The sequence below is a fragment of the Cygnus atratus genome, chromosome 3, assembly GCF_013377495.2.
Source record: "Cygnus atratus isolate AKBS03 ecotype Queensland, Australia chromosome 3, CAtr_DNAZoo_HiC_assembly, whole genome shotgun sequence".
Taxonomy (NCBI): domain Eukaryota; kingdom Metazoa; phylum Chordata; class Aves; order Anseriformes; family Anatidae; genus Cygnus; species Cygnus atratus.
The window spans coordinates 109,763,517-109,791,011 of record NC_066364.1 but is presented as its reverse complement, the minus strand read 5'-3'; the positions used below and the strand labels follow the sequence as shown (position 1 = coordinate 109,791,011).

General features: G+C 46.7%; 2 protein-coding genes across 5 annotated transcripts in view; one reads left to right on the top strand and one right to left on the bottom strand.

Moving 5' to 3' along the window:
• LOC118251193 (uncharacterized) overlaps positions 1–27,495 on the top strand; it is a 67,928-nt gene that overhangs the window by 19,935 nt on the left and 20,498 nt on the right. Inside the window, exon 3 of one of the 4 annotated variants that reach the window (XR_004779697.2) lies at positions 4,588–4,733. The exons of the other annotated variants lie outside the window; for them this stretch is intronic. The gene's annotated coding sequence lies outside the window, so the exon portion shown is untranslated. Of the gene's footprint in view, positions 1–4,587; positions 4,734–27,495 lie in introns of those variants that run through there. 4 annotated transcript variants of the gene reach the window in all.
• On the bottom strand, positions 2,510–8,908 carry LGALSL (galectin like). Its single transcript, XM_035553086.2, has 5 exons — positions 8,715–8,908; positions 8,445–8,516; positions 8,221–8,309; positions 7,627–7,804; positions 2,510–4,890 (listed from the first exon to the last, which is right to left on the bottom strand). The coding sequence occupies exons 1-5, from the start codon at positions 8,745–8,747 to the stop codon at positions 4,747–4,749; spliced, it is 516 nt and encodes a 171-aa protein (XP_035408979.1). The 5' UTR covers positions 8,748–8,908; the 3' UTR covers positions 2,510–4,746.

The following is a 27,495-nucleotide window of genomic DNA, read 5'->3' as shown; positions in this document are numbered from 1 at the left end:
TCCTTCTAACCCCACACACCATTCATTGCAAAGCAACTTTTTACCTGCACACTTCCTGGTCCCTGTGAGAAAATCAGAACAAAACCCGGCAAAAAATCTCACCAGGTCACTAACTGTTCCTAGACTTGTGTGGCCATATAAAACGCTCACAGTGAGCATTTAGGGCTGCTCTCTGTCTGACTCTTGTTCCTCTCAGTTCCAGGGGTGCTAGAAAGTTGCTTAGAGCTGCCACTAAGTGGCTCAGCAGATTGCTGTTCTGCAGGTTTCTTCAGAAAAAGGTCACGGTAAGCAGCTTCAGTGTGGAAAGCAGCATACTGGGTTTTTGTGGGGAGCACTGGGTGGGAGGCAAGACAAGCCCCACGTCAGATACACTGCTTGAGTTTTTGTGGGGGAAAATATCTTTGTGGCATGGCTACCCCAAAGTTTCCCTGTTACTTATTTAGGAGCTGCTTTCAAAGAAGGCGGGTAGGGACATGAGCCAGTTCCTGCCTTCCAAACTTGTAAGCAATGCTGATTTTTGCTGTGTGTCCTTCTTTGGGGTTGCAGAAGGTGGTGGCTAACAATGTGTCAAATAGCCATCCTTGGGAAACCCTCACACAGCTCCACAGCTCCTCTTGTCTGGCTCTGGAGTGCCCATGACCTCCCCCTAAACTTGTGCTCCATTAGGACTACAGCACATCACACTACCACAACCCTACTAGCAAACTTGGGAGCGCTGTGGCTGCTCTGTTCTCATTTCCTCCACAGTAATGTTTTTAAATCCCGGCAGATAAAATCTCAGTGCTGCTCTCGAACAGGAAAATCTCAGGGCTTCAGTCTCAGCCTCACTTCAGGAGAGTGACAAGGGTGGAAAGCTGGCACAGCAAAAAGGTGAATCAGGCTCTCTCTTTGGTTTTCAGGCTGTTTACTCAAAACAGCCCTTGAGAAAGATGCTATGCCTCGAGCAGGTGTTACATTCAACCGGTTTAGCAATATTACGCCTATTTTTTCCCAAGCTAGGCAAGGAGGGGAAGGAGATTATAATATATGCTAGTGCAAGTTCACATAGACAACACATGAATATTTAGTACAAAATGTTCTTTCAAGGTGGGGCAAACATTTCTAGTTGTGACACAAAAAGAAGGTATTTTGTAACATTTTTAACAACTTGGCTGTGAAAAAGCATATAAGTGAAATATGCTTAGACACAGACTACCTCACATCACCCTGAAGTATTCAAGGCTCTTTCTGAGTAGGCAATAAGCTCAATATTTCTTAAAAAAATACGACATCAGTTTAATCACAGCCAATTACAGACATAACTAAGTAATTTGGTGGTTTTTAAAGCTATGCTAAATTGAAGGATTTTACTCCACACAGTTTTTACCTATTCAAGACTTCTTTCATTTCAGAAATGATTTCCTTATTCAGAGGAAAACATGGAAATATTCAACTAATAAATTCTAACATTAGATTTTCAAAAGTTGGTTTTACTCCTGAAGAATCACAGCTTCCAAGAAGCTCACAGACTACTTGTGTCTACTGAAAAACATTTTGAAAACCTGTCCCAGTGTGGAAACAGTCTGATTTCAGGTCTGGTAGGGGTTATGTGCAAAATGAAAATCTGAATAATCCCTAAATTCTGGAGACAGAAGACTTCAGATACAAATTTTGCAGCACCCATCTTAGACATTTTGATGTGGCTTAAAGTCTAACTGAACAGAAAGATTTAAGGCCCCGGTTTTCTCTGACTTACACTGCACACAGAAGTGTTCAGCAGTAGCTTCTGAATGCAGTTAGCCAGCGTAAACCAAGCAGGCATGGAAGGGCCCTTGGCTTCATGGACATCATCCTTCCTTCACCTGCCATAGCCTGGTACTGCCCAAGCGTGAAAGAAAAAGGCTTCAAAAATTCTGTTAAGCAGACAAATAGATATGGAAACTGTAACTGTGACTTTCTGCCCTTTTCCGGTCCTGGCACAAGACCAAAGGGGTGTGCCCAGGACAGCAGGTGGGAACTCAGGCATGGTGGTATCACCAGGCCCTTGCTGCTGACAGGGACCCGTGTAGAGTTCATCCCAGCATCCCTGGCCTGTGCTTTGTCCTGAGCCAACCCCGTGCAGGACAAGAGAAGTCTGAGGGCTGCACTAACCTACCACAGCTACCAGGAATCCTGAGTGGCTGAAAGTTCAAGTCTGCCGAACCCCTTATTCTGGGCTACAGTAAAGGCATGGAGGCAGAATCTCTATTGGCTTTGTGCTGTCAGGGAGATCTCTTTTGGTTTTGTGCTACAGCAGGGTCATGGTGCAAATCTCTCCAGCCTCTTACTTTTTGGCCCTCTGAACTAGCAGGACAGCCTCAGGCAACACCACTGCATCAGGAAACCTGGCTTTACCTATACAGCTGGAGACAGCAATAGGCGCGGTCGGCACTAAACATCTCTCCAAACAGAATTCATCTTCTGCCTGCATCTGCTTTGGAACTGCAAACCATGTCAAAGCTAGAGAAAAATCCAAACAGCTCATGTAGAAGCACCTTTCCCTTGGATTTTTATTATCATCATTTTTAAGAATATATTTTGTACCAAAACACTGTCAGCATTCTTTATACAATGGAAAATGACACAGTCATCATGAATCATGTAAAAGAGTAAAAACAGAGCAAGACAGGAACATTTCATATCAAGGTTCAATCTGGAGTACAAACAGAATCTGATGCACAACTTAAAAGTCACACACCAGATAAAAAGATCATCTGGAAAACAATAGGTTCTCGCTTAATTTGGAAAAAAAGTCAGGAGACTTCAATGTTAAGGCTAAAATTTCAATTTTTAACTCTTGTTTTGTAGGTGGCAGCCTGATTCTTAACTCATTCACACCAGCAATGTCCCCCTGGCTTTACAAAGAGATTTGCACTCGCATGAAGTAAGAATCAGGCTTCTATGCCTTTGTGCTCGGAGGACTCTGATTGACCTCAACAGGCTTTGGACTAGAGCCACAGTTGGAATTTCAGCTTGCAGTCTAAGGCTTCTTAACTGCAGGCCAAATTAGCGCAAAATGAGGCTTTGCAACTGGCATTCTACCCTTCACTTTGGATATTCCAGTTCTGGTTGCCTTAAAACCCTTCTTTATTGCAAGTTTCATATAGTTCTGTTTGTGAGATTTTTCTCTCTTTTTTTTTTTAAATACAGTGCTACAAAGGATGTTTTTGTATTCTGTGTCCCTATATTACATGTTTTCAAAATTGCCTAAATATATGTTTATATCATGATTATAACTACTCAGAAAGACCTGCTATAGTCTACTGTGAGCAGCCAAGGAAAAAGTGTATTTAGTCCTAAAGACGTCAAGAAAAGTGGTTGTGTTCATTTATAGTGTAGCGCAATGACTGTGTTTATACAGCTATACCTATTATTTAAAAAGCTACTTGAAAAGTTATTATTCATGTGCAGTAGCTGATTTTCAAGCATTAATAACTTGGCTGTCTAGACAAGTTTTAATTGTCATATCAAAGGCCGAATATGTTCTTAAACGAGTGCAAAAAAATCTCCCATCTCCCCTGGAAAGAGGCTGGTTCTCTTGCTGAACTAAGAGACTGCCAAATGTAACTTCTTCTCAAGTTATAAAAGCACAGCTAAAACTACAAATCGGTTGTTTAAATTTTAAAAACAGATCGACTTTAACTCAAACCTATCCTGTGCAGCAAAGTTAGTAAGCCCTGAAAAACAGTTCTTAGTGAATATGCAGAGCTCCCCCCACCAACTACCATGCCCGCATTTTCCCAGGGCCTAGAGGGCTCCATTAAAATGTAACTAAACGTTCAATAGGAAACACGATTTTTCAAGAATAATACGTAGAGTTTGCCCAAAGAACCTAAGACATTTTGTACATTCAAAATGTTTACATTTTGCTGTTCTTAATGATCAGTAAGATTGTTCATTTTTACCAATACATACAATGATTATAAATAAATAAACTACAGATAAGCTTTAAAAATTGTATTAACAGTACATTGTGCAAAAACTTGTAACAATCTACATTCTATGCAAATACCCTGACTAAAATATACAGGCTTGTGTCCTGACACCCTCATTCAGTTTTTGCACAGTCCTTGGACCAAATCAGCAGCTGGCAGCAATCAGCAGAATTCCATCCCAGGCCATGGAGGTTAGCTGATTAACACCAGCAGAAGATCTCACCCCCAGGTGTGTGCAAAAATCCCACAGAAATCAATGGGAGTTGTGCTTGACTAAGGACTAAGCAGTTTGATTGTACCCCAGTAAAGTGAATAGGAGATCTGCCATTGATTTCCGTGGAACCAGGCTCAAGCCCTGGGTAAGGATGTCAGCATGTGGCCCTGCGTTGTGCTACACTACTCCACTTCAGTGCAGAAACAATATTTGCAAAAGAAAAACTTTTCGTCGTTGTTGTCACTGCTGTTCAGTAACCGGTTTTAGTACAGCGTTTCAGAAATTGCCTTTCTGTGAGATTTGAAACGAGACTGCAAGTCTTTCTGAATCCATTCCAATTTGATTATCCAGCACAGGTGGGCTATTTTGATCCAAGAAAAAATGTCTCAATGTCTATTAACCAACAGTGTTCTTCGTTAGGATAAACAACAGCCCAGTTCGTCAGCACAGGAGTGAAGAACCGCACATGGAAAAGGAACGGGGCAGCCTTCCTACTATAGTTGTGTCCAGAGCCGGCTGTCACTTCTCCAAATGGACGATGGCACCTGAGCCGGTTTGGAATCTACAGTTCTAACAAGTTCAGCCAAGTTTTGTAAGCTGAAGATCTCCATTTATCTTTATTGTGTCAATTGCTGACAGTGTTTCAATACGGTGGTAAAAATCAAAGAGCTGATGTCCATCCACAAATATCCTAAAACGGGGATGCTCACAAAGTATCTCAACCTGAAAAAAATAAAACAATGAACCATGTTCACAACGTAACTGGGAAGTTATTTCACAGGACACAAAAAGCTCGGGATTAGCCTTTAAGTAGTGTTGGTATGGTTACATATCTTGCTACTTACATGCTGTGCAATGAGAGGCCTGAGACCAACTTGCCCCCCTGACCCCAGTCACGCTACCATGGATCTGCTCATACTTCACAGGAGTGTTAATCCAGTCTCACAGTGTCCCGGAGGGGAGGACCCTGGAACCCAGTCCCACCGCTCTGCAGATTACAGTCCCGTTGGCATCATGGAGGTTTTGCCTCTTAGAAGAATGCCGGAAACAGATCCAAACTGCTAATTACAGGGGGAAGAAACTGTATTTCCAACCCAAATCTTGCAATCCTTGCTACAGAATATTTTTTTTCCTACAGAATGAGGGGGAAGTTCCCTCTGCAATGCCTTCCACACTTCCGTTAATTCACTGGAAGGGAGCGAACATGAGAGGAGGGATAAGTTTGCCCTCCCCTCCCACACGCTAGAACTGCACATACTCACACAGCTGCTGCGCAACTAAAAAGCCTTCACCATGGTGGCTGCACACAGCCTAGGACTGCCTGTTGGACTAGGGGCTGCAATGAGGGAGACACACGATGGCTTGAATTCTGCCAGACAGTTCACACAAGGCACAAACCAGACCAGGGAAGGACACAGCTCTCCTCCTACAGCCCTGGAGAAATGCTCTGGAAAAGCCACAAAGACTGGTGCTGGACCACCCATTTCGGACAGATCCGGAGATTCCTGATATTGGGGGCGGCTTGAGAGGATGTCTTACAGTTAAGCTTTGGTGGAGCTGCCTGCCAGGAGGCTGAGATGTGAAGGCATAAAATGTGCATTTGTTGTACAGGCCCTTGGAGACCTCCAGCTCTGGACAGGCCTAAGGGAAGAAAATCTGCAGGGAAGTCATGTGTAAATCCTCAGTCCTTTCTAGAGGCTGGTAGTCTGGAATGAAGTGCAACTTTCAGGCAGAAATATTACAACAAATAAAAATGAGAACGGGGGCCAATGATAAACTGACCAAGCCTGATTAGCCCGACTGACTGAGGGCAAATCACGCTGGAAGAAGTGGCAGTGGACTGTCCAAAAAAACACTGCCCCATGGGGACCTGGTAGCGCACCACGTAACAGGGAAGAGCCCATGCTGCTGCGTAGCTCTTGTGTCACTGCAGCAGGTGCATCCAGCCTTAGGCCTTGTTATGTAAAAGATATGGTTAGCCTCAACACCGCTTACGATCCATTTTTACAGATCACCCTGGGCCACGCCAGAACGATAATTGAACTGGATCACAAGTAATTGTCAAGAACACTTAATAGTCCTGTTTAATTTATTCATTGAGAGGGAGACCATCAAAGGTGCAAAGTCATCTGGGAGTCTAAATTCTGTTTATGCATTTGGGAAAAAAAGAAAAAAAAAAAGAACAACTCCCCTCCTGCAGTATCTCACACTAAACGTGCAATATCGCTGTCCTCTGATGTTAGCTGTCATTAGTGGGACAGCCACAAAACATGCTCTGGATAATTTGTCTTGCTTGTTGGAGGGCCCAGCCACCACCCATGGCAGCAGGTAGCGTAACCCTCGCAGCCAGAGCAAGACCAAGCCTCCATGCCCTTTCAAGTGCATTTCCCACGTGCGCCAAAGGGTGTTGCCAGTTCAGACAGGAGAGTTTGCAGAAGCAAGTAGAACGCAACCCATCCACAGCAAAGCCAGTCATCAACACCCTCTCGAAGCCCAAGCATCTGGGGAGACTGAGCTTTTGGGGTTGGGGGAGATTATCTTGGGGGCAAGATGGATTAAGAGAGTTTGGCAGCTGGTCAGAGCGCTGGCATTTAGCAGAGGGGCGGCAAGGTTTCATAAGAGGGGCGGGGAGGAGGAGGGCTTTTCTGGGTCAGCCGCATGGAGAAGGCATGCAGCCTTTTTTCTCAATGTAGCCAAACCGCTGCGAGGGAAGAAGCCCTCTGCAGCTGCATACTTTGTTAGTCCTGATTAGCAAAGACAGCTTCACATAACCATAAACACTACAGATGGGAATCTGCTTCTAGGTCAACCCAGTCCATCCCTCGCACCGCAGGATTTCCACATACACCGTTTTCAAGTGACTACCAGCTTAAATTTGCCAGGAGATTTAATCCCAAGGTTCAGAAAAGAATACCTCCATTGCTTAGCTATTTAATCTGCTAACACAAAGGGCTACAGCCAACCTCAGTGTAACATCCCCGGAGAAAAAGGATGAACATGATCCTCATTAGCTGCGCTAAACTGCAAACACTACGTCCATTATAGAAACCATCAAAACACACGGCAGTCCCACAGAGTATTTACATTCTCCAGTAATAACCTGAAATGCAGTAATAACATAGAGGTACTTTTTAATTTATAGCTATAAAACTAAGCTCAGGAAGTGCACTTCATCACACGGCATTACAACCTCCGACTTGTCATAACACCCCGTGATGTGTTTATAGCCCCATCGGAACTGCCTGCAGATGCAAGCGGCTGCAGAAGCGGGCTCTGCACAACTCCTGATCAATATGAGCAACCCGGCCAGCGGCGTCTCAGCCAGAGGCAAGCGAGATTACAAAGACAAGCCAAAGACTACCCTGAGATTTCACGAGAGGCAAGTCGCGTCCTGCTGCAATGCCGCTCAAATTACGCTTTATCAGAGACGGTGCGTGCCGCTGCGATCGTAGTACTCACCCTAAAAGGCTGGTCCGGTATAAAGGGAAAGTAGGGAATAGATGACTGCTCTTCCCCCCATTCTCCAGCCACGCACGAGTTTCTGACAAACTGTCTGTCTGTGAATACAGCTTTCAGTTCGATGGCTACATCCGCAGGAGGATCTTCCGACTCCCCACAAGTCAGGCTGATGCCAAAGCTGCAAGACAAACAGAACTGCTCTCATTCAGCCAGAAAACAAGCAGATAAACCCCAAATGCAGCCGGGCTGATTTCTCAGCTTATCAAAACCATCAGCAGCATAGCAGCATGGGGGGCTGACAGCTCAGCTCATCCGGGGAATGCCTCAAAAGCTCAGCAGGGACAAGGACATGGATATGGCACACATATAGGTGCGTGTGTTGCATAGATAAGCGTATATATGATCCGAGGCGAGTCCTCCTTTACTCCAAGTGAAATCGTGGGAAACAGGATCCCGTACAGAAATGCCCCCTCTATGGGTCAAAGGAGAAACCAGCACGCTATATTTAAGATGATAAAAATAATTCCTCTGTAGAAAAGGGGGGGACTGGGGGGGTCCCTCCTCGCCCCCTGCCCGGGCTCACAGGGTTTTTACCTTTCAGGGTTGAGGTCCACTATGCCCATGACCAAGATCTTCTTTCCCGGCCTCATTCCTCCTTTGATGTGTCCACAGAAGGGGACGATCTGGAAAGGACAGGGGCGGCGGGGGTCACTCGGCATCGGCCCCGGTTGTACAGCCGGGGGGATTGGGGGGGGCGGGGGGGGATGCGAAGAAGGGTAAAAATCAGAACAAATCTAAACCGAAAAAAGGCGATTTACCAGGCGAGGGAAGTACACATCAGCTTGCACCGGGGATCCCAGGGAGTTGTTTAAATGCCCGTCCTCTATTTTCTGCAGGTAGAAACGAGAGCGCTGAGGCCCCTCCCGGCCGCAGGTGCTCACCCCCGGCGGCAGCAGCAGCAGCAGGGGCAGCAGCGGGCGGCCCCCCCCGGGGCTCCCCGCCGCAGGTGGCGGCCGTGAGGGGCTGTGGCTCCCCCCCGGCTCCCCCCTGAGCCCCGTCCCGTCCCCCCAAGCCCCGTTGGCACTCACCAGCGCGTCCCGCTCGGCCACGGTCCCCGCCATCTTGTGCGAGCGGCGGCGGCGGCGCTGGGGACGGGGACGGGGAGGGGGCAGCGGGGCAGGGCGGCTCTATGGGGCGGGGGGGATCGGGGTATCCGCAGCCCCGGCGGGTCGGGGGGGCAGCGGCAGAGCCGGAGAGGAGCCGGTGACAGAAGTAGGAAGGCAAGGAGGAGGAGGAGGAGGAGGAGGAGGAGGAGGAGGAGGAAGAGCAGAAGGGGAGGTGGCCGGCGCTGCCTCGCCCGGCGGGGAGCGAGGAGAGCCCAGCCCCTGGCCTGGGGGGAGCCGGGCAGGGCGGGGGCTGCGGCGGCTTCTTCGGCTCCGCAGCTCTGCCCCGGGCGCCCCCCGGCAGCCGGGGGACGCGGGGACCCCGGCCCTGGGGGGGCTTGGCCCCCCCGAGGAGGCAGGGAGGGGATGGGGTCCCCGGGGAAGGGGGCGGTGGGGCTGGGAGAAGGGCTGGGGGAGGCTGAGGGGGCCCTGTGTTTTGGCGAGCACAATTATTTGTATTTTCCTTGAGCTCAGAACCCGAGTACCCCCACCAGGAGGCTGGAGCAGGCGATTTGAGTAACTGTCCGTCGTGAGATGGACGAGGCCGAGTCCCAGGAGAAGTACATTGTTGGTGGGGCTGTTCTGGGTGGCAGCGTGGCCCGTGGCATCAGGCAGCAAGGCTGTGTTTAGCGCTGCGTGTTGTTGGACGAATTGCAGCCTCTCGGCCAAGTCATGCGGCGGCTGCTTTGAAATCCTCACCACAAACTTCTTAATGACATAAGCTAATTGTATAAGTCGGCCGGCTATCGATTGCTCATTACGGAGGGGGAGCTCCTATTGACATGCACATCCCGTGGTTGCACAACGTGACCGCGTACAGGGATGTCCCTGCTCCCAGTTGTGTGAGCAGGGGGCTCCCAAGGACTCCCCAAATCCTCATGGAGGGACCTACAAAGCTGCCTCGGCCTGAGGCCACCAGCTCTGCTTGGGATGCCAGGAATCCCCTGCCTTTACCATAGCACAAGTGACCTGTCCCAGCAAGCATGCTGTAATGATGCTGTTGATGAATTTAGGGTCCAGGGGGAAGGGGGGGGATTTGGAGAGTTGTCACTTCCTCACAACTACGATGTGGTGGCATAAACATCCCTCCAGCAACGTGACACGGGACCTTGCACGTGTCACCTGGCTTCCCTGTGCCTCCACTTAACCCATGCATTGGGCTGGGTGGATGAACGTCGCTGTCCTTCCTCTGCCACGGCGCTGTGAGGATTAATTACTCATGCTGTGTAAAGTGGTATGGAAGAAGCTAAGTCATTGCAATGTTTAGGGTTTCAATATGACGGTGCACATCTGTTGGGAAACGCTTCCAATCACTAGGTGATGCCATTCAAGAAATCAAGAGCTACTGAGAGTAAGTAAAGATTGTGCAAGTGTTTAGATGCTTGGTTACTTTTTCAGTAGCGTCCACTAATTTGGGGATGTTTTCATCTTTGGATGCCCAGTGGAGATGGCTCATCAAAGCTCATGTTAGTGCATATGGCTCTGCTAGAAGTCACGTACAGAAGCCATGTCTTCAGCTTTACCAGCACAATTAGGCACGAAGGCAGTGGGGATCACTGTGGCCCAGGTCTTGGTCTTGAAAAACCACCGGACCATTTTCATCATGCCAAAACATTGGGTGTCAGCCCTCACCACATGGAAAAGCACCTTCCTCGAATACTGCCAGGAGACTGAATTCATAAACAGCTCAGTAACATGAAACCATCGCACACTGGAAGTGGTCGGCTTTCGAGCGGTGAGACAAGTGCCCTCACAAGTTCACCACAAAGAGGATCTGGAGGTAGTCTGATGGTTCGTTCAGCTCTGGTGCGCTGCTCACCTCTGCCCTCACCAATGCTGATGCCAGATGCATTGTGCTTTTTTGTGCTGGCCTAAGAGAGAAGAGAAATCACACTAAAGTTTTGCATTTTTATTTGGTGGTACAGTGCTACATGATGCCCAGAGAGCTCTTTTCATACACATCATCTTTTCTTCTGTTGCACGGGGAGCTGCTTTATTGAATAAGATTAAATTTATTGGACATAAAATCAGGCCAGCTAGTACTTTGTGCCAAAGCTTGAGTTCCTGTGAGGAGAGAGGTCATTATTATGTTTCTGTTTTGTAGCTGTTTTTAATTGAACTTTCTCATTTTGGAATAATTAAATAGCAAGACTTGGCCATTTGGCCAGCTGCTTTGCCTTGTGTTTGTCTTCTTTGGCGTGTTTTCCAAAAACTAGCACAAATGCAACGTTTGTTCTGTTGGCCTTGGAAGGAGTGGCTGGAACGACCTGTGGTATGAAGCTGTGATGGGGGAGGATGTTCCCATGTTTTTAGGACTGGTCTATGCATTTCTGCTTCTATGCAATGTTCTCTTCTCACCCTATACCAGCCCAGGAAGACACTGAAAATCCTGTTTGCACCACAGACAAGGCGAGGCAGCCAGAGCAGCTTTGCCCCCTTGTGCCACTGTCCTGCCTATGTGATGGCTGCTCCTGTGGTTTCTTCTAGGGAGGTGTTCTCCAGCAGAAGAGAACTGCCTACCTCTGCATAGATCAGCGGTCAGGGTGTAGGGCTACATTTCTGGGCAGCACTGTGCCTCCCATCCATGGGGGAGCTTCCTTGAAACCCACTTTACCCACAGGTTTTCCTCTGCAAAGGGCCGTGGGGTGTGTGCCGCCATCTAAGCTACTGCACTCATTCTTCTCAAAAAGGAGAGGTCTGAGCCAAATCGGTTCCCTCACCCATGCAGTCCTGTTAAATCATCTGCACAGAATGGGCTCTATTTAATATTTGCACCAACCTTCTCAGTGGGGAAAGTCTTGAGGTTTCATGCTTGAGGGCCTGAGCTTGTAGGTCTGGTGGTGGAAGCTGGTGCAACATGATAAATATTTGCGCTCCACTGAAATGATGCCAACATCTAAGTCTCTGAACTTGATTGGTTGGCCAAGTACAAAACCCCTTGTGGATAGGTACTGCCATCCAATTCTGGGTTTCTACAGCTGTTTGCTTGGTGGAGCCTGGGACTCCTGAAATACTGAGAATTGTATAAAGATTAAAAAGAAGTGGCACGGTGTGAACACCGTTTGGGAACAGTTAATGATGTGCCCATCCCAGCCACCAAAGCCATTGCTGAGAACTGGCAAACCCAGAACTTCATCTTAATCCCAGCACCTTGTATCTTGCAGCCACTCCCTTTGATGATTTAAAGAGGTGTATCTAATTCTTAGCTGGCCTTCACCGAGAAGGAATGCAGCACGATCGCAATTTTGGTGTGGTATAATTACCCTGCCTTTCTTGCCCCATTACCACTGACACTGCTCTCCTCACGCCTGGGTTTATAGGCTGACTTGTACAACCTCTCTGGTTTGTTTTGCTTTTTTAATGACGTTGGTGAGAAGATGGGAGGTGTTTGCTGGTTTCATGGAAGCTTCCTTTGGTTTCTGGGAGGTATGGCACTGAAGTCCTCGTTCTTGTAAGACTGAAAGAGTTGAATAATATGATAAAGTGTGGCAATAAGTTTGATTCAGTGGCTGGAGCCAAGTGCAAAATAGTTCGGAGGAGTTTCTCCTTTCAGAATTATTGCAGTGCTGATAGACAGCCGCCTTATTTTCTTAGACCTTGGTGGCTTTGCCGCTGCAAATCATTGGACAAAGGTCTAGGAGAGCAGACCCGACCTCATGTAAATTTGCCCTGCACAGGGGCCCAAGGCAGAGGTTTGGAGAGGGTAGTGCTGGCGTCGTGTAGGGCTTCGTGGGAGTCAGCAATGGGCTGAAGAACCAAGTCAGAGACGTGGACTTCTCTTGCCAGGTGGCTTCAAAGAGCCCCAAGAAGAAGATTCCCTTGGCACTGTGTACCAAGACTAAAGTGCAAGGTACCACGTACCTGCAGAAATATGCACGGTCCTGCCCTCCCACACCCACCCACGGGAAATAGAGATGACAGTTAGCAGTACGGACAGTGCAGGGAGGGTGTTTAACGTGCCTGTGCGTTTTCACAAGTTAATGCTGTTGCATCCTCATCGATGGAGGAGGGAACCCAGGACCAGGAGCGGCACCCCCTCTTCCAAAGGCTTTCTGTAGTGTCTGACGTTTATACAGATCATTTCACAGCTTCAAGTTCAAACTTGACATTTATTTAAAGTGGCTTCCTTGCATCTTGTTGCTTCCTGATTTAGTCTGGTCTGTCTTGCCCTAAGGGTTTCAAGACTCTTACAGTGCACGAGTCCGGTGGGGAACTCATTTTTCTGGGGCTCTCAGTAACAGATCGAGTAGACCGGTGTTTAAGGAGATTGGCCTGAGTGAGTCATTTGATCTCACACAACTGCTGCACGCCCGGTGCAGAGCGTGCGTCTATCAGCAATATTTGTCTTGCAGGTTGTTTACTGGAGTCTGCACTGGGAACCAAGGGTATGTACATAAAACTATGTCAGATAAGACATTGGTTGCGGGTTGAAGGTTGTTCGTGTTCAGGATTTTTCATCTCTTCCTGTCCCTTCCACAGGGAATAAATGTCCAAATGCACGGCACAAACTGCAAAGTTGTGGCAGGAGCTGGAGGAATCCCCAGGGGCAGACTGTGTTTTTATGGCTTGGAGGCTCATCTTCCCTACTGTGTCTTATTTGGGGCTTCCTTTGTATTATCAGTGGACAACAATTTTATCAGGAATCTCATGACGTTGGCTCTTTTTTTCTTTTAGTTTCAGTTTTGAGTTCTTTGTCATTTCACAAATGTTTTGTATTATTCATGCATTTCTTTTTTTTTTAAGAGGCAATTTATAGCTTTTGAACATGGAGAGCAATTTGAGAATGTGGCTACTTTCTGAAGAGCTGAAACCGAGTGGGAAAAAGGACTGTTATATACGTATTCAAAAATGTTGTGATTTTCAGGCCAACTTCATGAATTTAAATGGGAGGGGGTTCATGGTCATGATGCATTATACATCATGTGTGCATCACATCTGCCAGAGGATGCAGAATAAGAGTGCTAAAGGGCTTTTACCCATAAGTATCAGCATGTCAAGAGGTCTTTCTACGTATATTTTAAAAGTTTAGTGACTGCTCTATCTAGAATAGGCTTCCTGTTATTTTGCATGGTCTGCAGGACAGGGTGGGGACTGTTTGCTATTTTTAGAAGCTCCCCAGAAAATATTCTTCATTTATAAGTTAAAAGACCCATCTTCTTATTCCTGTTTTTACGATGCTTTCTGCAAATGAAACCTGGAATGCGAGAATCACATCTTTACATTTTAACTGCCAGCCCCAGCAGCTGAAATGTTAAGCAAAGCAAATCCGGCACTCAGTTACATTGGGCAATGCAGTGCCCCCATGGATTTGCTGGGTATAACTGCGTGGTCCAAACCAGGGTACTGGTTTTGGCACATTAGGAGCAGTTAGCACCTGAGTCCTACATCTGAAGCGCTGAATGAATACGTACACAAGACTGATGACTGTCCATCCAACAGTGCCTTTGAACAACCCCGGTTCAGCTGACACATCTGCCCAGGCAGGAAACGAGGTTACAAGGACATGGAGGTGCTCGAGAGAGTCCAGAGAAGGGCAATGAAGCTGGTGAGGGGTCTGGAGAACAAGTCTTACGAGGAGCTGCTGAGGGAGCTGGGGTTGTTCAGCCTGGAGAAGAGGAGGCTCGGAGGCGACCTTATTGCTCTCTATAGGTACCTTAAAGGAGGCTGTAGTGAGGTAGGGGTTGGTCTGTTCTCCCACGTGCCTGGTCTTCCAACCTAGATGATTATGTGATTGTGATTCTGTGAGGCCGTTCCTGTGGAGGCACGGACAGACGGACACTCTGCTTTGGAGCAGCGCCGCTTTGCAGTGTCTCTGGGTGGCCGATCGAGTAAGGGTTTCGCTGCCTTTGCACATCAGCTTCAGGAGCTGTGTTCTCACCAAGGCATTGTTGCGGTCTGAACTCATCTTCCCTTTTGGATCATGTGAGGTATCCTCCATTAGTAACACTTTGCTCTGACAGGCGTCCTGCTGTGCATTGCAGCAGTTAGAAGCTAAATAATTTATTTTGGAAGCAAGTTTCTTACATGACTTAGAAAATGGAAGAGAACAAGGAATATTGCAACAGCGAACTGCAGGGTGGATTTCAGTGGTAGCCTTGGACAAATACACCATGCTCTGTAGTTTCTAAGCGTTGCATTTTGCCATCCATTGTTTCAAAATTGCTTTCTCTCCCATAATTATCTTCACAAGAGGAGGCTGATCCAAAGTGTTGTGTTTTTTTTTTTTTCAGGGTAGTTCATTGATTTCCATTTTTAATAATAAAGGTGAATAAACAAAAGAAGAAAAAAAAAAGCATGACAATATATTACCTGGCATTTAAAATAGAGAGAAGACGTATGTGTGCCACAGAGCACTTAATCTGTGGACATCAAAGTGCCTTACAGAGGTCATAATTCTCATTTCAAAGATGAGGAAGCAGAGGTGCTGAGAGGGAAAGTGGCTGGCTTAGCAGGTCAGTGGCAAAGCGGGGCGAGAGTCTCCCGAGCCTGTACTGCAGGCAGAGAGGAGGGCATACAGGAGAACAAACCTGTCCTCGCTTAATCAGGACGGCTCAGGTCCCAGGTGCAATGAAGGCACAGTGACACTGCAGGGAGAGCAGCAAATCATGCCACAAGCCGTGGAGCCAGTGAAGCCTGGTTTCCTGCTGTTCTGTGTCTTAAGAGTAGGCCGGGGGTTCTCTGATGTTGCCCTTTGATGGTGCAATCATGAGGTGCCACTGTGGCCTTTCCATCACCAAGGGCACCGATGGAGTCTGGCTTCCCAGCTTGGTTGTCTGTTTTCCCAAAAGTTTTAGGTACTTCAGAATTTTTGTGCCTTTCTGTCAGGCATGATCACCGTGAGCCAGTGAGTCACAACTAACACGTGTTTGCATGCACACACCCACGCACGGGCACACAGGCATATATCTGGGCATTGCAGTGTAGGGGACATTTTACCTTATGGAACTGTGTGATCAGTCAGCATTTTTATGTGGTAGATCTATGGTTTTAAATATGTTTTCTCTAAAGAGTTCTGAAAGATAAAAGGTGGTAGAGCGAGGATGTTCGTTATGTTGATTCAGTAGCCACTGTTGTTCCATCTTACTAGAAAATGCTTTTCAAGGGAAGAAACAAAATGCCTCCAAATTGGACTTCCAACTCGAGACGCATCTTCTTCGAGCCCTCAGAGGCTCTCTGTGAAGTCAGACTCATTTAAGTCATTCATCTGATGAATCCTACCTCCTGGTGAGAAGACTTCTTTTATGCCTGCAGCCATGCTGCCTCGAGGCACGGTCCTGTCACATCTCGTAACCCAGAGAGGGAGAGGTTGAATGAGCATTTTGGTGGGAAATTCTGAAGTAGTGACTTTCAAGCCTTCCTGACTTGTGAGCTCTGAAAACACTTTAGGTGGCTTCTCATCTCCCTTGTCAGTAAATTGAAGCCTACTGATATGAGATTGGTTTTCTCAGTTTTGATGGATCCATTACAAGTAGGACATGGATGCCGCTGGTCTTCTGTGCATGGAGCTTCATGGAGCGATGTGGCCAACAGTTAACTGAAGATCTTGCGGTGTTTTTCACAGAGGGGTCTGCGTATGAAAGGTAGACATAATTTGAGGGATTATCCATCTCTAAGCAGTTCATGATAACTGCTTTGAGATGGCTTGCAGTGTAACCTTCTGATTAACAGTGCACCCCTGTCTGCTTTCTGCTTCTTCAGATGACTGCTACAAAAGATGGGTAGTAGGGGGAGGTTGTCTAGCTTTGTCATTCACCCTCTTTGACCTTCAACTCCTTTTTTCTTGATGAAGTCCAAGTTACCCATCAATTAAAGAGAGGCTGCGTTGTGTTCTTAGCCCACAGGAGTGTTGTGAGAGTTTTAATAATAAACTTTTCAAGACTGTCAAGTGAAATGTGCTATATAAATGCAGATTAATGTTACTAGAAAGCCTGCAGGTTCTTTACTTTATGTGTCTCCTCTGTGGTGTCTACCGGCAGACCTGAATACATTTGCGGCTCAGATTACTAATCTCAGATGTAATACATCAATTGAACAGACTTTCTTTCTTTATATTTTAAATATCACGGCACACTGTATCATGCAACCTATGATAATACTGTTTAGCATCTCTGTTATTAGAACATCTCTTCATATTTTTGTTGTTACAGGGCCCAGAGGCATTGTTTATGGGTACACCTCAAAGACCTGGTAGTACTTCAGTTTTCCAGATAGGAAAACCGAGGCCCATTTTCCAAGCAAAAAACTCTGAGCCAGTGGTGTAGAAACTGGGTCTCCTACCTCTCACATGCCATCTCTCCAAGCACTGGGAAACTGTTTTCAAAAGAGCCAAAGACTGTAAATTACAGGACCTCAACACAGAGTTTGCAAGTGAAAGTAAGTTTGCTAAACAGATTTTTTTTCTCCTCCTGTGTGCTACGAGTGACACTTCCACTAAGCACTGCAGTGGGTGCATTCCCTATGTGTCTGGTTACTCCTGAAGAGGTGTTTTAACCGGAGGAGAAAACCCTCACTCATTAGCAATGACTTCTGTTGTAGTGATTGGCTACTTAAGGTTTTACAACCCCAAGTGCCTCGCTAATATTCTTCTCTTAACACCGAGTCTTTTTGCAGGTTACCAGTATGTTCCTCAGACTTGCAAGGCTTTATAGACCGTTGTTCAAAACCAGCTATTTTGAAAAAATACACAAATACTAGAATCGCGGAATGATCATCACAAACGGCGGTGGAGAAGGGACAACTGCTTGAAGGTCCCTCTTCTTCACTCTTTACCAGGAGAATATCCTTCTACTGGGCTATGTACTCATGGTGCCACATCTTTTCTGATTCGTGGACTTCACATTCCTTGCTGCCCAGTGGCCTGGTGTCAAGACGAGTTGAGGAATACTTCCCTCTCTCCAGCCGATGTGGGTGCTTTGAAAGGAGACGCTGTCTTGATATCTGTTAGGCTGAAGATGGCACTTCCATTTCTCCTTTGCCTTTGATGTGTGTCCTTGTCCCCTTGGCTGATGCACCAAACCAAATTTTTTGAGTGACTGCTTCTGCCAGTGGCTCATATTGGAGGTGTAGATGGGGTTTGGGAATTCCACTTCTGGAGCCAGGCACCTTGTAGGGACATGTGGGAGTTGCTGTTACCACACCTGAGCCCTTTGCCAATCTGGGGCTTGAGCGTCAAAGGTGAGTAATTGTTATTGATGGAGGAGCTGCTTTGTTTGTCCACTGAATAAATAAAGCAGACTTTCCAGCTGTTACCTCCTCCAAGTCTCTTCCAGCTCCTTCCAGCTTCCCCACATCACTCCCTTTTCCTAATCTCCCCATCTTTTCTCTGTGGCTTCCTCCTGCAGTTTCAGTTCTGGCGGGCAGCTCCCAGCATTATGTTCAACTGAAGAGGGCTTTCCATGAGCAACTTGAATGTCCCGAGAAGTACAACATTCTTCCCAGAGCCATCCGTGTCAAAAAGTGATGTTTTCGCCCTGTTTTGTGAATTAAATAGTTAGTTAATTTTTTATTTGCGATTTAATTTTTTATATGCGATTTGATAGTTAAATATCGAGGTCGCCAGCCACTCCTTACTGGCATGCCCCATTCCTAAGGAAACACTGTGCCTTTTAACCTAGCTGTGCTGGAGGGCAAGGGCATTTACTGACCAAACCTTCTGCTGGAGAGCTGATCTTTCCATTTCCCCTTCAAAGCCAAGGTTGCCACATTTTCCCAGAGTCTGTGACCTAAATAGCAAGTTGGTGTCCTGTGAGAGTGTCTGGTCCTGGAATGGCCCTGTTTCCTTTCCCTTGTTTCAGTGGCTGCAGTGATATCAGCATCCTTGCGAAAAAACAATTCAGTCAATCCATCAGGGCCTTCCAAAGGCAGAAATGCCCCATGATGTGACACACCAAAACCTGTTTTGAAAGCAGCAGACTAGTTAAATGGACTGACCCCGTGGACACTGGGTCAATATACAATAACAGTGGTGGTGCACTAAGCTTTTTTTTCCATCAGAGCAGCTCTATCACATTGATCTGCTCAGTGTTGTGCCAGAGAATAGCTGGATAGCTTTTTTTTTTTTTTTTAATGTGTAAATCCACTTCCTAACCTGGCAGGCTTTCTACAGCATGAAAGTGTCAGCAAAATATTGGTGCGTGTTTCTTCCATGTGGTCTGATAGGGATGTATATCTTGTCCTGTTTGCCTAGGGTGCAGCTCCTTTGGAAATGCTTTGTAGAACAGTGCTACATAGGGAAAGAGTTATCTTTAATGACACTTCTGTGATGTTTACATGTTAAAGTCCTTGCATAGCAGAGGTATATGTGGTTATACTGGCATAAAAATGCTTGTGTTTGTGTGGTTCTGGGAACCAGTATAAATTATGCTAAAAAGAGCATGTTTTTTCTTTATATGTTGGGAAAGCTGGTGCTGTAATTGAATATAACTGTAAATAAAACCACCCTGGCACTGTTTTTCATTCACAGGCCCCCAGTTCAAATGTATTGTTACCATTGCCATACCGACGCAGAAATAGCAGCTGTAAGGGGTCAAGTGAATCAGAGTCAGACTCATCTCAAGATATCTCATCTCATCTGTCCAGCTCAGGCACCAACAGGTCGATAGTGGAGACTCCCTTCATAAAGGTAGAAATTGCTACAAAGTCAAGAACCTCGGGTATTTTCAACACCTATTTAGGAGGGGATGAGAACCATGCACTGGAAAAATCTGTTTCTGCTGAGTGTAAAAGGAGCACTGGGGAGGAGCTCTGTCACAGTATAAACTTCCAGTATAGGTTAGATAAATTCCCCATTTGACCCCTGAGATCCTCAGGATGTCTCCAGACTGCCAGTCTCACCTCCCACTCACCTGGGCACAGTGCCCACTGGAGGTATAAGGCACCAGTCCCTGCTCAGCCTGTCTTAATTAAAAACAACTTTATTGTTTGATAGATACCAACAGAATGCACAATATAACCGGCAACACAGAAGGCTTCTGCCCTGAAGACATTTTCCTGTAAACAGATGGCAAGCAGAAAATGTGCCAGGAAAGCCAGAAAAACTCTGTCTTGGTAGGTATGTGATTCCTTTCCCCTTTGGACAAAGCATCAGTGTGGGCTGATGTGGGCTCCAGTTACAGAAGATGTCTTCAAGGCTAAGGCAGTGTGGAAAATACGAGGGAAAAACATGAAACCAAGGGAGGGAAAAAAAAACACAAACCAACACAATCAATTAGCATTCTCTAGTGGGGATTTTATTTCAGCCCGTCCCTCTCCCTCTGTGCTTAGCACTGTACATACACATATGGTAGGAGAGCAGCTCTGCCCAGGGAGGCGTAGAGTCCACATAGGCAGGAAAAGGGGTGGGGGACAGGAAGCACTCGGCTTAATTTTACAGCCTTGAAACAGATCTACCAGCTGACATCATGACTTGAACGAGGTTGCCCAGGATGTCAGCAGCAGAGCCGGTATTTAAACCCCTGGCATCCCAGCCAGAGGCACTGGCATGTCCTGCTTCATCTGAAGCTGGTCTGACACAGCAGAGTCTTATGTAACTCAGCCAGAGTTTTGGTTTTGTTGCAACAGTTTCAGAAGAACTCAAGCACAGGATTTTTGCTATTTTTAAGTTCGAGAACGAGTGTATTTCTGTCTCATGCTTCACCAGGTTGCATCCAGGGTCAGGGAAAGAGGGTTCATCTTCCAGCTAGCTACGCAAGGCTTTCATTTGCATTCCCTCTTTGTTTTGTCTTGGGATAGCAGAGGTTTGCACTGACATGCAAGATATTTTCTTACTGGTCATCGACAACCGCAGTTGCATTTCAGAAGCGTTTTGGCACCTTGCCCCTCTGGCAGCCAACGATCTTAGTAGCAACTTTTCAGGCTGAAATGTTTTTCTTGAAATGCATTAGCCCATGTCTATTATTGCACACACTTTTCCTTTTCCCCTCGTCTGTTTTGGCCATATCTGAAGCTGTGAACTCTTTTCAAAGAATCTTTCATCTCTGTCAACATTTGGAGTGGGTCTGAATAAAAACTTGTTAGAGAAAATCTGAGTGATTTAATGTGCTTCTTGGCTTATTATTCTGGCTGACAATCTTTTACAGAGCCAGTATTGCAATAGCAGTAGGAAAGTAGAAAATCAGGATTGCTTTTAGTAGGAAGAATCACTCTGACATGCTGAGCAATGCCCTGATATGTTCATTGCCTGTCCTGTGAGTGTGCTTGTCTTGTAGACACACTTGCAATGTGGTTTCCGGGAAAACAGAGGCTTAAAACTGATAGGCATTTTCTGTCACCACCTGAATAACACTTAGAACTGTGGGATAATTAAGATCAAGTGCTTTAATCCATTGGTTACCTTCTCAGGTAAAGCTATTCATTCAGCCATGGTAAGGACAATAGTGTTTATCAGCTGTAAATCTAGGGTGTAAAGTAAAATAAACAAGTCATAAATTTTCTGCCCTGCTTCTTCCCACCTATTCTTCAGGCTATTCATCTATTTTGGAAAGCTTACTAGTTCAAGACTTCAAAATCACTGTCTACAAATGAGGAGCAAATATGACATTCTGTGATCTTTTGCACACAGAGGAGATTGAGGTCTTGATAAGAAGCAGGGGTGGGAAAGGAGATGTTAGTGTCCTTGGTGAGGAATGAAGTGAACTGGAAAGTAAGCTGGGGGGAAACTGTTTGGGAATCGCTGCCCAAGTTCAAAGTCCTTACGCAGGTACTTGCCTCTAATTATGTATTTAAACCTAGACCCAAAGCAGTTAAATACCTGCAAAAAAAGTAAAACACAGAGTCACTTAAATATGTACCTCTGTGCTTTCTTGAGTTAGAGTCTGCACAACTAAATGGGTTCTGGCAAGAATATTTCTGGTCTCTAGGCTTAAACTGACTGAAGCCATCAGGTCGGAGCTAAAGTATTTTGTAACAACTCAGCTACGAATGTCAAAGTCTGTAGAGGTGCAGCTTCTGCAAATGGTTCCAATTAACATCTTTAATCTTATTATCTCGAGTCTTTTATCTTCAAATTTTCTTGGCTGTTTGTTTGTTTTCTTTACATTTGTTTACGTATACAGAACTGAAAGTTTTTCTGGAAATGCTGGTATGGCTTTTAACTGTAAGAATGATTCACTGAGAATAATTAATTCAAAGATCTTGGCATCTCTTTTCCTTGTAATCTGGTGGTGGATATTCTGTGATTTTCTTGGAAGGTTTTTTCCCCTGCATGTGCATGTGTACACTCACACCCACAGAGACTCACACACATCATTTGCAAATGCAGACACTTCCCTCTTCTTCCTTCGGAGCTTTTAAGTTGCTCCCTGTTTCTGGAGCAAGACACATCTGACCTGTACCTTTAACCCTTTCTGCTATGTATCTCCTTTACTTGTGTCCAAAAACACAACAGAGCTTTTGAGGTCTGCAGGACCCATCCTGTTGCCCCAGTGTTTTTGTCTGTTTGTTTGTTTTTTGTCCATGCTGCAAACCTCCCTAAGCTTTCAACACAGAGCAGGGACATGCAATACTCTGAGAAAGGCCTGTGCTCAGTACTAACTCCTACAGTTTGCCAAGGCTTGGCCTTGGAGACTGCTGGCTGGCCTGGGCCAAACCAGACCAGGCACTTCTACTGAATAAAACAGTACAGTTCTGTTCCTAGGGGCCAGGATTGTTCCCCAGCATTGTTTAATTTATTAGTGTAGGTGCAAGTATTGTTGTTGATACAGAGGTTATAGCTTGCTCACATTTTAATATCTATTAGCAGCAAAAGCAGTGAGTTCTGCCTCAAACTTTAAGCCCTCAGGACCATTACTTACATAGAAAATTAAGCATGGTCCTTGCAGTCTGTGAAACAAGCTCATACATAGTGTAAGGGGTAAAATTTCCCTACTGGCCCTGTAAGTGAAGTCTGTCATGAAACTTAGAGTGGCTCATCACCGTAAACATCAGTATTACTTGAACTATTTGCTTTGTAGAGCTCTCACTTGAAATTTATGCACCTAGGGAGAAATCAGGGGGGCTGAACACCTTTGAAGAGCAGTATGTTATGTTTTTTTCCTTGTTCTGAAAAACATCATTTATGCAATGCCAGAATTCCCTGTAACTTAGTACTTTGCACTGTTATTTCAGAAATTAAAAGCTATTCTGGTGCTTTTTAATCACAGCACACTGTGACAAAAACATAGTTGCTTTGCAGTGACACTCATATCATTGCAATACCGACAGCTCCCTTAGAACCTGAGCAAAGGAACTAGGAGGCTGTAGGTGAGCTGGGTTTACCTAAATAAATGCAATGCTAGAAGCCTGCAGCAGAGTATGGAGTCACTCCGTAATTACCCTCCTGGTTTTTCTGCCTTGTCTATGAAACAGTCACTGGAACAGGACAACTTGTATAAATTCAGGGAGGGCCATGATTTTTATTATAACTAACTATAACAACACTTGGCTCTTTGAGGGCTTTTATCCAAATGTCTCCAAGCCCTTGTTCTTCACAAAGAGAGATAAATGTAATTATCACAGTTCTAAAGTGGGGAAAGCTTAGGCATACTGAACTTAATTAACTGCTCATGGATATACAGCAAATCAGTAGCAGAGATGGGAACACAAACCAGTTTTCCCAACTCCTCTTTGTACCCTAGTCACTGGATCCTGGTGCCATCTCTGTTAGGTAGCAACCGCGGTGGGATTAACGAGACAAAAAGTCCCAGTGGGGCAAAGCTCGGTTAGCCCTAAAAATACTGAGACAGCCCCATGCCCAGCTGAGGTGGCTCTGAGATACACCTATAGCCTTTTGTCTAGCATTTAATGAGCCTGGACTGGCACTGGGAACTCGCACACTGTATGTGCTAGACACCAGTTTGTTCCTCATACTTTGTCCTTGTGTTAACGCTGCAGTTTGCTTGCAGGAAAGGACTGCTGGCACAGTACCGCCTGTCCAGCTGCTCTGTAGCACTTTGGCTCCGCCGCTCCTTCTCGGTCACGCTCTGCCCCTGCTCCACCGTGCTCTGCAGCGTGAAACCCCGCTCCACCGTGGTACGCCACGGGCAGCAGGGGGACAGCCTGCTTCTCCACGGGCCTCACCACAGGCCGCAGGGGACTTCTGCTCCGGCGCCTGGAGCACCTCTCCCCCTCCTTCTTCACTGACCTTGGCGTCCGCAAGGCTGTTTCTCACTCCTCTCTCTCTCCCAGCTGCTGTTCCGCAGCAGGTTTTTTGTTTTGCCTTTCTTCGGTCTGCTCTCACAGAGGCGCAAACAACATCGCTTATTGGCCCAGCTCTGGCCAGCGGCAAGGCCCTTCCCTAACATGGGGCAGCTTCTGGATTCTTCTCGCAGAACCCACCCCGATGGCCCCCTGGCTACCAAAACCTTGCCATGTAAACCCACTACACAGCACTTGCGGCCCCCGAGACCTGCACAGAGTGATTCCTCATTCCTGGAAGCAGCGCCACGCGCCTGAAAGAAGAGGCTGTAGAAAGAGGTGCAGAGATGAGATAAGCAAGGTACTGATTCTTCAAAGGCAGCATTTAGCTGTTGTTCTCTCAAAAGGCTGACAACAGAGAAGGATGGCCTTCACATGTTCTGTTCTGAATAAATGGTGTCAAGGCAGAGGAAAAGATATTTTTTTCATCCCTCTCACTGACTCCGGGCCAGGTATATTCAAACTGTGTTTTCTCAGTGCCTACACAGCCTGGGTGCAGAGCTACACTGACCTGTTTCCTTCCTATGCACTACCAGCTAACATAAAAGCTCTGGAAATCAAGGTGCTCCTGGCATCTCCACAGGCTCTCTGGAGGTCTCTCCACCCATCTTACTTACCATCTTTTTTTTTGTACGGTTGTGATAGAAATTGTCTCAGCAAATCAGGAGAATTCATTGCCGCATAAGTGACATCCTTTTCCTGTTTGGGGTCAAAATGTAACCTTGAGCTTTTGCAGCAGATAGACTCCTCTCCCTGTGTTTCCCTGAGTGCAGTAGCATATGTCTGCAGTCATTTATCTACCTCTAGGAAGCAAATCAAGTTAAAATTCTCAGGATGAGATTTTTCTAGCGTTTACTGACGGCTCATCACGTTGCAGCAAAGTGAGGCTTTCAAAACAGGAAGGTATTTCTACCCCTGGCTGAAATAACATGTTTTAGCACAGTCAGCAGGTAGTTTGCTGCTCACACCCTGGTCAGTACCTGCTTTTGCTGAGAATGAAGTAGTTACAACTGTGGTAAGGGGTGACTGATGGCAGAGTAAATATCAACCGTAGGTTTTGTTTCCAGACACAAGCTGATGACCAGTTTATCATTTGCTCAGCTCACTGTAGGACAATGTAGTCATCTTTTTTACCCCACTAAAGCTTAAGGGCAAGTGAGGATGGGGCTCCAGTGTGCCCGGCACTGTTCTGTGGAAGGAGCAGGGAGCCTCTGCCCCAAAGGCTTCCATGGGAGAAACACAGGATGGGAGAAAGGGACTGGCAGGAGCACAATAACACAAGGGCATAAAATACGCATGTGCTGTCATGGAGGACAGGCAGATGTCCTTAGGAGACATGATATAAAAAAGGGGAATTGGCTGTCTGTAGCAAGTTAGAAAAAAAGACAGAGGAGGTCTGGAGCTGAGACCCAGGTTAGAAAGAAATTTCTCTGAGACCACATTTTTACTGGTAAGTTAATCACACCTGGGACCCTTCTTTGGTGCTGATGCCAGCTGGCAGAGAAGAGCTTGTGTGCAGAATATTAAACTCTTCTGCTGTCAAAAGGTGGTGGCTGCCTCCACACTGCCTCCTGGAAGCTCTCTCTGGCTTCTGCTACTTCCCAGACCATACCCAGAAACCTGCCAGGGATAGTCCTAATGACTGAATTCCAGTGCCCAGGTCTGGTGTTGGCCCTGCTTGCACAGCCACAGTCTTTACTTGGGCTGTGCTGTGGCTTCCCTTGCTTTGATCTGATTAACTCCTTCCTGCGGGCTGCTGCCAGCCCCTCTGAGCCACGTGCATGGGGAGGTGCGCCACGTGGATACCTGTCCCAGGAGACGTGCACGTGGAGACTCTGGCTCCTTGTTGCAGTGGTAGCCTGATCCAACCCCAGCTACCTTCTATCAAGGAGAAATCTCAAAAGGGAGGTGCTTTAGGAATAACGTCCAGTAAAGGTGCTTATTTGTGAAAAAGCGTCTGGAAACAGCCTGAAGACTGGAGGGAAGCAGCAGCTGTAAATGGAGATGCTGCCACAGCTTCCTCATGTCCACATCCACCATGCAGAGCAGATGCCAGCAGCTGTACAGAGCACTCCTTGGTGCAGCACAGGTTTCACTGGCACTGCAGAATCCAGAAGCTATTCTTGGACACCACCTACTGGCATTTTCCTTATTAACTCTTCTCAGGATGAGCAGTTTGGCAGGGTGTCGAGGGCATCCCAAGCCTGGAAGTGAAGACACAAACTTGACCTTCCCAGTCCTTTTCAGTGAATGTCCTGCTTGGTTTTTTGTTTGTTTGTTTTTGTTTTGTTTTGTTTTGTTTTTCTGAGAGGGAAGCTGCCTTGAAGCTCTGTGAAAAACCCCATTATGTAAGGGAGGGATTTTTCCTTGCTGTTGGGAAAGGGGATACCAAAAGAAGTGCTGTGAAAGGGAGGCGGGTGAAAGAAAGAAGAGGGAAAAAAAAAATAAAAGGAGAAAACATCTTCAGGCACTGGTGAGGAATAAGCTGGAGGTTTTCCCTACTGCAGCTCAGGCAGAAAAGGCATTTTATACCCATCAAGCACCACTTTAAACAGCCTTTCAAGAGACAGAGCATTTAAGTCCATGATTTCTTCTTTTTCAGTATGCACCGAGCTCTACGTGGCATAAAGAAAAAAAAACTCTCCTTTTTGGATGCAGCATTTTAAATCAGAAGGGAGGAGGAGGCACAGCTTCCAAATGCTTTGCCTTTTGGCACCGACACCAAAAACTGTAGTACTGATGTTTATAACTCCTGACAGTCGCGACAGACAGAAAAAAAAAGAACAAAGGAGCAGTCAGTTGTCCTCACTGACACAGCTCAGGCACCAAGAGAAGACAGCAAGGGCCACGCTTGACCTCTGTGTAGCCTTGCTGTTTGTAATGAGAAGAAACCTCCCAGTTACAACAGCTTAAAGAATACAACCCAGCCCATCCTCCAGCATCTCGGTTTGGGCCTGCTGCAGCTCTGGTGTTTCAGCAGAAAACCCACCAAGAGGCTCCCAGCACACCCATGGGCCCTAATTGCTCTGAGCAGCCTCACCCGGGGCCTCCACCCACACCTCCTGCCCAGCAGCCCTATTTAAGCTCAGCCTTGCGCTACCTCATGGGTGGCTTTGTCTTTAGTTTTGTTGCCTGGATTGGCCCTTTGGGTAGATGTTGTTCATTTATACCCCCCTTGCTTTACTGATTGTAGCTCCTGAATGAACTTTGGGCTTGGTCAACCCATTTGGAGAGCTGGGCGATCACCAACCGCATGAAGTTTAACAAAGGCAAGTGCCGGGTCCTGCACCTGGGACGGGGCAACCCTGGCTATACGTACAGACTGGGCGATGAGATGCTGGGGAGCAGCCCCGCAGAGAGGGATCCGGGGGTTGTGGTTGACAGCAAGTTGAATATGAGCCAGCAGTGTGCCCTGGCTGCCAGGAGGGCCAACCGTATCCTGGGATGCATCAAGCACGGCATCGCTAGTCGGTCAAGGGAGATGACTGTCCCGCTCTACTCTGCGCTGGTGCGGCCTCACCTCGAGTACTGTGTG